The 9,709-nt window shown below is 41.1% G+C and overlaps 1 protein-coding gene across 1 annotated transcript in view; it reads right to left on the reverse strand.

The window, feature by feature from the left end:
• Positions 1-2,839: 2,839 nt before the first annotated feature.
• Positions 2,840-9,709, reverse strand: part of pcdh9 (protocadherin 9) — a 150,959-nt gene continuing 144,089 nt past the window's right edge. Inside the window, exon 5 of the mRNA XM_019884612.1 lies at positions 2,840-4,825. Within this exon, the coding sequence (XP_019740171.1) occupies positions 4,470-4,825 (356 nt within the window). The 3' untranslated portion in view covers positions 2,840-4,469. The remainder of the gene's footprint in view (positions 4,826-9,709) is intronic.

Raw genomic sequence — 9,709 nt, forward strand, 5'->3', positions numbered from 1 at the left:
ATGCCCAGCAAGACCTTAAAAGTGACGTGATGGCAGGAACACAGATGCTTGAGATAACAGCTACTCTTTTGATGTCAAACATGTCCTCTGGAGGGGGCCCTAAAAGTGGTGGGGTCGAGGGGCACTAAAGGTGATTGTAATCACAGTGAGCAGTAAATACCTTCAACAGCATTCTACATTCTTTGTTTTCGTGTTTGAACAGAACCAACAACAGAGTGGGGCTGAATAAAATCACAGTAAGGAATAAATTCCTTAACAATATATATATATATATAAATGACTGAAGTGCTCAGGTACCAAGTGCTACAAGATATGAAGCAATGGAGTACCACAGCATTCAACAATGTCTTGCAAACAAAGGGTTGAGTGAACTCTCTCTACTTACTGAAGAGCAAACTGCAGGATGCTTTGATTTAAAGCAAATAACATTGTGACCTGGTTGTGAGCAAGTTTATTTTGGGGCTCTCATGTCACCTGGACCACATTTCATGAGAATCTGACAAATAAAAGTGTAATAGACGTGTATGTGCCAGTGTGTATTTTAAACTGCATATTCCACCTTCAACAACTGGTTGTAAACTTGCAAATATATTCCGGCAAGGTAGTCGCAGTCCCACTGGTAAACAGGAAAGGGCACAAATAAGGGTGGTGATTTTTTTTTTTTAAAGACTTACAAGGCTTATAGCTAATACTATTAATTGCAAGCAAATAACATTGTGACCTGGTTGTGAGCAAGTTTATTTTGGGGCTCTCATGTCACCTGGACCACATTTCATGAGAATCTGACAAATAAAAGTGTAATAGACGTGTATGTGCCAGTGTGTATTTTAAACTGCATATTCCACCTTCAACAACTGGTTGTAAACTTGCAAATATATTCCGGCAAGGTAGTCGCAGTCCCACTGGTAAACAGGAAAGGGCACAAATAAGGGTGGTGATTTTTTTTTTTTTTAAAGACTTACAAGGCTTGTAGCTAATACTATTAATTGCAATGTCAAAACGGAAGGCTATTTTCAAATGTATTCCCACGTACATTAATGTGGGATTTCCAAAATGAGCTAAGCGTTATTCATGTTGATTTCCAAATGCCTGACTGAAGCTGATACTCCTCCTTCATTCCAGAAATTTGACCTACAATATATAACGGTGTGGCCTCTGGCAGTGTAATAGCGCCGATGATTCAAAAGTGTGACATAAGGTCATAGTAGAAGAAGGCGCAATGTTTTGTGACCGTTAATCTGTCAGAGTTATTACTGTGGGTTTTGCATGACAGTATCTGTTCGCTCATCAATTTCCTGACTGACCTTCATGTTCCGTTATGGAAGCCTCTGCTTCTGGAGGGAACATTTGATCGTGAATACTTAGCTCTCCAGTCTGTCCAAATGAAGATCATTGTGTGGAATTTTCAAAGCAATATATTAGCCTTTACTTTCTCTCTGACCATTTCTGGGGTGGTGCATTTGTCCACACTCAGACATGGAAAGGTTGTGCTGTGATCTTGAAATGGGAGACATTCCAAAACAGTAGATGGCAGGGGTTTTTTTTGGTGTCAATTTTCTCATAATGGAGATTACAAATCTCACTTCTGGACTGTTTGATTTGAAACACAATGCACAACACAATGCTCATGTTTATTGTCTTAATCTTAAAAAAAAAAAAAAATGGCACCAAATAGCATGCCGAACATCCACTCTGTTCCACCTTGTGCATGAAGGTTTTGCAGAAATCTCTTAAAGCCTTGTGAAAAGACAAAGGCGATAGGGAGCCTTTTCTTCTTGGACGTGGCATAACATTAAGTCGCTCTCTTCCCTCTTCCAAGCCAATTAGCTTTCATGCATTTCTGAGACAATTCTTGCTAGCACGACAATAAACAATTTCAGCAGGTCCATTGGGCGACAGCTGATAAATACATCAATAGGATACCGGGTAAAAAAAAAAAAAAAAGAATAAAAGAAACAGAAAAACAGATACAGAGAGAAACTCTCATTACCTTCGTAGTTATTCTAGTTTGCCTGGAACCTTCATCACCGGTCTTATGAGTGACCGTGCGACTAAATCAGAGAATTACCAAACCCTCAAAGGAGACATCATATTATAGAAAAGGGACTGTTGAATTGTTTGTTTCCTAATACAACCAGTTCATCGTGTCCCCCCGCCTACTCCCCAAAGAAGGCTGCGATGAGCTCCAGCACGCCCGCCACCCTCGAGAGGAGAAGCAATTCCGATAATGTCTAGAAGTTCAATTCTATGCAGGTCTCTGGAACGTCTGATGCAGCACCAACAAGTGTCAAATTACACAAGCATATCAACGTGTATACTTTATTTGTCTGAGGGAAGTGATTTGGGCCCCAGTGTGACACCATTTTGTTTGCTGGCCAATGTATCCACAGCCCGTGCCACATGCACAGAGCCGCACTTGAATTTGGCATGAAAAGTGCAACTGGTGCTGGAGTGCTGCTTGACTAAACTATAGATTGTGAAATCTCATGCAGATTGTGCATTTTTTTTTCCTCCAACAAATTACCCCAAAAGAGAGTGTGAACAAATTTTTTTAAGGTTGATTTGGGGCGCCGTTTTCAAGTATGTTGTGCTTTGACTGTGTTATCAAGGCACCCAGTACATGTTTTTGTTGCCAAATACCGTATATGTATTAGGTGAATAATCTTATGTGTAAGCTTTCCATCTTTCACGTGTCAACTGTCATCGCGTGATGTTTTTAATGTCTTATTTCAGATATTATTCCTCCACTAGATTTACTGCGATTTCATGTCAGGCAACGAACACAATGTGCAAGTCTCAAAAGTGGTGGCAAGTAGAAATATACACAATGATGCATCCACATATTTAAAACATTTATTGCAGTAGCTGTATACCTGTATAGAAGTAACAAGGATTAACTGTTTCAATACCGCCGATGTCAAACACCCTCACAAGTGGCACATACCGCGATAAGCAAATCACTCCATCCTACTTGAACTTTTTTTATATTGTGACAGAAACATGAAAGTGCTTCACAAACCAAATACTGTATGCACAGATCAAATCTACCCCCCTCCCCCCCAAAAAAAAACTACACAAAATGAAGTCAATTTCAAAAGCTATATCTTTAAGCATGCTGTTCCATTGTGTATTTAGCCATCCATGCTGTGGAAGAAAAACAAACCTTTTCAGACAGTGGAAGAATGTATGAGCGTTCTCTGCACATGCCTTTACATATATAGTTGTAAAAAAAAAAAAAAAAATCTCGAATATGATTTTCCTTTTAATACCTGTGTAGTTATGAATCCGAATTTGGCAAACAGCCAGTGCATAAGGCAGTTATTGTGGCCAACATTTTGTAAATTGTTGAATAAGAACAGTTCTTAAAGTAAAGTCATGAAGGCACAGCGATTGAAATATTATCTCCATCTGTGTTTTTTTTTTTTTTTTTTTTTGACACGTGGAAAATAATAGTCCACGTGAAAATAATATACGTATATACATATGTCACCAAATTCCAAATACTACTGCAGGATTGTACCGGTTAAATCACCAAGTCTATACAGCGATAAGATCCACATCGGATAAAACATTGAGTCATTTACAAATATATTGCTATCCAATTGTACCGAACACTTTCAAAATCAGTTTATAGAGTTTTCATAGCATTGTTGTGTTTTTAATGCACATATTTGAGTACTGACATCCTTCATACGTTTTTTTTTTTTTTTTTTTTTTTAATTATCTGTGGTTTTATGTTTTCAGTAATATTATGCAGCATATGAAAAACAATGGGCGTACCATGGTAATAAATTTGTTTCAAAAGCAAATGTGGGAGTTCAAAAGGGAGGTGGGAGGGGGTGAGGGGGACGCAAACACGTTACAGATCCAGCTAAAAATCCCACTCCTGACGACTACAGCAGTGACGACAGCCGTGACTCCTCCAAATTATAGGTCCAGTACATGAAAGTGGTTAATAAGTCTTATTTACAAACACACAGTGACATGAATGAATGAAGCAATGAATAATTGTCCACATACAGTGTTTTAAGAGCATTTCTTTCTGAAATGTTAATTCCAGTTTCTTTGATTGTGGTGAATAAAATAGTTGAGAACAGCTCAATAGCAACCACGTTACATATTTGTAGATATATATCAGTCTGCCGCGATATAGTTGTTTTTTTTTTTGTTTTTTTTGTAATGTCTTTTCATGTTGCCCCATTAGATGTCCTTCCTCTGCAAATCGATGAAGGAAAACATTTCAATCCACGAAGGTTCAATAAAAATCAGAGACGCAGCTTCAGAAGTGTTGAGGTGGAGGGAACACCGCATAAGCACTTGAGTTTTATGCCGTACGAGTATATTGTACACGCGGCTGCCACAATGCAGAAGCATGAGCAGAAGTGGTAAGAGACGATGAAAAGAAGAAATCATCAAAAACAAGAATAGCTCAGGTACGTTCGTTTGTCCGTTTGCGACAGAAGTCCATTTTAAAGCTGCTGGTCCTTCGGGCTGTCCGGGCAGGACTTCAAACTTACCAAAGGAATATCAGCCATGCCGCTGCTTGTGAAGTGTCCCTCTTCACTTCCAAATTGCTTCCTGTCACAAAAATGCTCTGACTGCCCATTCTCCTTTTTCCAGGTTCTAGTCAAGGTATGTCCATTGAGAAGTTTGTCCTTGGGACCCCACTCCCTCTGCGACCCAAAACTGGACACGGGGGACTTGTGCTGCTGGTAGGGTGCCAAAGTCGGGGGCATCCAGCAGTTGTCCGAGTGCCCCAGAACGAGGCATTCCTGTGTGCACATCTCTGAGGCCTCCATAAGGCCGCGCGGTCCCAGTGGGCCGTCTGAGAGGATGGAAAAAGGAAAGAAAAACAGGTCAGTACAGCATGCTGAATTGAAATGACAAATTTGTCACACGGTCAGGGCAAATTGGTTCAAAATGGTTGAACTCATACCTCACTAACTGATCTTTGTCCATAATACATCTACTTTCCGAGATGGTGTCACCGGAGTCCCACAGGGGTCAATCCTAAATCCAACTCTATTTTGTCTGTAAATAAATGATCTACCCTTTGTGTGACAAGGCTTCCAGGGCATTATGTACGCAGATCGCAGATGACACTGTGATTTTTGTGAAAGGAGAAGACCACTCAGAGGTTGCAACACACATGACCAAGGTCATGATAAACGTTTCAAATTGGCTGAGTAAACCATTGTTCCTTATGGCCAGGGGATTACCAATGGAAATGAACCTTTTGGCAATTATTGGCTGCATTTACATTTCCTTTCGGAAGTGTTCATTCACGTACATGATCCCTTTCAAACAACGAAAGTAAAAGAAAGAAAAACCTCATATTGTCAGTTGGCAGGATCACGACCAGAGTGCGACAAGCCCTGCCTTCAGTACATGTGATGAATGATCTCGGAGTAAAGGGTGCCATCCTCCCAAACCTTGTTCCCTGCCACGTCATTTCAAAAGATGGCTGAAGGGCAATGAGAACATATCAGGGGGCACCTTGGTCTACCTCATTGCCGACTTGGAAAAGCTCTTTGTATGAACGTGGACCTCAAACTTACAATAATCATTTTAATAAATGTCATTGAAAGGCTTGAAAACTGTAATCATTGTTTTCCTCCTCTGTCGGCTGGCTTGTATTTTCTAAAGTAGCCCACAATTTATTCTTTTGCATGTCAGGCACAAAAAAAAAGTAATGAATTCTTCTGTTTATGTCCAAGGGAGAAAAATAAAGTTATTTGTCCTAATTTGTCGCTTTCCTCGACACGCACCTAATTGGTTGATGGCTAAGCAATGTAAAATTTCCATGGTGTTTACCAACTTGTCTAGACTGTTTTATCCTCATTAAATAAAATGTGCATTTGCAATTTGATGAAGTGAAAGCTTACTCTTCCATTGAAGCGATTGGAAAACGCTTATTCTGTCGGTGGGCAGAGCTGTAGTGCTGGAGTCCCAACCCGACATGGTCTTTGGTTGTCTCAGATTTGACTCCGACTCATTGGCATATGACTGCGACTAATCTCGCACTCGGCCATTGCACTCGAAAAATACTTTTTATCGACTTGATATATTTTTAGCATTCAACTATGTTTTTACTACTGAAAATTAACGTCCTAAAATAACGTTTTGTTTTTTAAGATCACCAAAATAGCCATGTGATTGGTTAAACTGACCGCACGTGCCAAAGCACACAGTCTTTTTCTTTCAGGCGCGTGGTTGGATCATTTGGATGATCCAACTCTCCAAAATTGGCGTGAGCCACCACGCCACAAACAAACGAACAACCATGACGCTATCTGCAGATTCTGTAAGAAGACAATTTCAGACAAGCGGCACGGGCATGACAAAAACAGTTAATTTTTTTTTTTTGTTATTTATCGGCACACACGGTACATGAAGTGTGTTCAGTATAATGGAATTTCTCTAATTTTGTGGTCATCAAAATAGCAATTTTTTTTTGTCTTAAGGTTTACTCTTGATCTCAAAAAAAAAAAAAAGTCAAATTTTCTTCATTGTCGATGCTATTGGTTGTGATGCAGCACCGTGTGCAATTTTGCTCCATATTTGATATTGTGCGTGCTCCTTTAAGCGATGCTAGAACGTTGAATTGACTTGATCGGAGCGGACCGTTTTTATTGGTCATTCATGTGTACGATATTTGAATAAATGTATTTGGAGTCTTTGACAAGGACATCTCCATCTGAACAAAACTAATCTGTGAGGCCTAAACATGAAGTTGTGGCTTGTGACGCGAAGAAATGTGACGCCTGATGACGGCACAGTCGGGGAACACGGAGCCCATCGCAATAATAGGAGGCCATAATTGGCACGCCGAAATTCCAAGCGAGACACCAATTACCATTGTCGCGTGCATAACCACAGAAAGCAATAATCGATGGCAACCGTGAGACAGCAGGATGAATTCCTGCAATGAGATGGTCGACCGGCGAGTAGACGTCAGGGGAGCGATTTGGGAAGAGAGATGGAAAACGGCGAGACGCGTGTGCGTGTACACGACACGGAGTTCATTGTCAAGCACGATGACATTGAGAACGCGCATTGTGCACGAGCGTCATCGTGAAGTTTTTGCAGTTCTCACATTTGAACCTGAGGATACACGTGACAGTGAATCAGCCACCGTGCAAGTGCTATGATCGCTTCATTGACAACGATCATGCTGTGTATTGATTTTAAAACACAAATATTCAGTTGTGTTTGTGACAGAAAATTAATAATGAGGGGGAGCCCTTGGGTATCACCTTCATATGGTAAGAAGTATGAAAATTCAAATAGGAGTGGCTAGCTGAGGTTGCTTTCTTAAATGACCTTCAAGAATGTTGCAAACAATCAACTGTTCAAATGCGACATTCTCAACACATATAAACGGCTGGCTTGTATGAAAGAATTGCTAAATCCATCAAAATATCACGTCGGAACTTCGACTTGCTTGTTTTAAACCAGGAGTGTCCACTGTTTTTCGTCTGAGGGCCGCACATCGAAAAATCGGAGGATGAACGGGCCCCTTTTGAATTCAACTTTTTGAAAGACGCCAAAGTCAGCCAAGAAAGCAATTCTATCTCGTTTGTTTCTGTTAAAGGTGGTAAGGCAAAGTTTGGGGTGGCCAACGGCCCTCTCTCTCTCACAGAATAGATCCAGCTCGGCACTTAACAGCAGCCGCATCCCATCTCCTCATTCAGAACCCAAAAAAGAACAAACTGTCGTCAAGTGACCATTTTTCAAACAGTTACTTGAGGATCATTCATGTGACGTTTTCATAAATCAGCCGTCGAGCACAAAGTGGAAGATACTATTTTCGCCTGTAAAAGTGAATTATCTTCTTTCACTACAGTGATAAATTGTGTTCATCTTTTTATCATAAATGGTTTCATTGTATCTTCGACTACAGAGAAAATTTCTACAGTATATGGACAAATCGTATTTAGTCGTCATGGCATCTATTTTTCTGACAGCCTCCCTTCTCACTCTGTCCACCTTCACCGTTTTTTTAACTCATCTTGCAGCCCACGTCAAATTTCATTTTTAGTTTCGTTTTATTTTTTGTCATGTCGCGGGACGCTGAAAAAAATGGATGGCCGGTCGCAAATGGCCCCCAGGCCGTAGTTTGGACACCTTGTTTTAAACGTACAGTTTAGAGCAGGGCTCACCAGTAAACCCCAACGACCACATGACTAACTCGGGCACCTGTTCTAAAAATAGCTCACCGGTGATGCGATCAGATTCAAATGTATTTGCAGAAAAAAACTGTAGCACATTGATATGATTTATCTTTATCTTGAAATGTTATCAGTGTCTTGACATGTCTTTCATTCGACAGGTAATTCAAGGTCATTTCAGCAAACGCGCCCGTTCACATGCACGTATGAAACTGGCAACTTTCGCTTCATGACCTGCCGTGCATCCAGAGTCTCCAAAAAAACGCTTCTGCTCAATAACGACACGACCAATTTCACAAACGTGCCACTTCGCTGGGTACTCGATGTCGAGATTCCGACGAGTCATGATTTTATTCCTTTGTGGCCTCGGTGTTTTAAATCCGTCCGATCGATGCGCACCGACGCAGGGAACAAAACAAACCCTCCTTTTGCTTGCTTTTTGGAAACGACCTTACTTAAGAATCAGCGACCTCCGAGGCTTATCACGGGCTGGCGTCTTTGATTGTCTCGGAGCCCAAGAATAGCGCCTTAACTTGTGTCGTTTGCCTCGATACAATTTGACCTTCCGTAATCACAATGAGCATGTTATCGGGCACGACGGCGTTAGAGCGAGTGAAGCAGAAAGACTGATGGGTATTCAACGCTCAAAGTTTCATCTTGCTAACAAGCACAAATACACATTAAAAAAAAAAAAAAAAGGCAAATAGCCAATGACTTTGGTTTGGTACAAGGCCCTTGAGTGCTTTCAATAAAACGGAGCCACAAGTATTGAGAAATTCCGAAGTGTGTCAGAAGGCGCCGAGTTTTGCTTACAGCACTGCGCAAAAGCTGCAGCTGTCCACCCAGATGGATTTCATGAAGACAAAGAAAGCCATTAGATTTCTTCCCGACACAAAGTTGTGAGGACGCACTGTGGGTCTATCTGATGAATTCCGTACGCACAGTTGAATAAATGTTAGCCCAGAGCAATACTGTTGTTTAAAGATGGGCACTCCTACTGAAGAGCGCTTCACATATTCTCTCATGGCCCTCCCACTCAGCACCGCCGAGGTTATAGAAGAGGAGAGAAGGTTGTTTAAAAGAGTCTTCTTCTTCTTCTTCTTGGTTTTCGTTTTTTTTGTCTGTTGGCTACCGCTAATGAGATAGTGTTTGGCTAATTAATTGGATGCACTCCATCAGTACTGATGTGCCAGGCGCACACCAACAACCTACAGCCTTCACAATGGCGCGAAGAACGGGTGGGAAGGGAGTAAACGTGATGGAGTGCGGGGGATCCAGTGTCCATAGGGCTTGTTTATTTTTCCATGCTGTTAAGCATGCCCAGATGTTGCTATTTGGGAAGGAACGCAACTCTGTTTTGGTGGCAGATTGCCGTCTCCAGCTGCTGTTCAAATACCCGCAAGGTAGAAGATTGCCATCTTGAAATCTGCCCAAGGTTTTATTTGTGACCATTTCAGGAGCGACGGCAAAAACAATGCAGGATGCACCACCGATACATGAATGCAAAGAGCTAAACATCTGAAAAAAAAATATATATA

The sequence above is a fragment of the Hippocampus comes genome, unplaced genomic scaffold, assembly GCF_001891065.2.
Source record: "Hippocampus comes isolate QL1 unplaced genomic scaffold, H_comes_QL1_v1.1 scaffold21, whole genome shotgun sequence".
Classification (NCBI taxonomy): domain Eukaryota; kingdom Metazoa; phylum Chordata; class Actinopteri; order Syngnathiformes; family Syngnathidae; genus Hippocampus; species Hippocampus comes.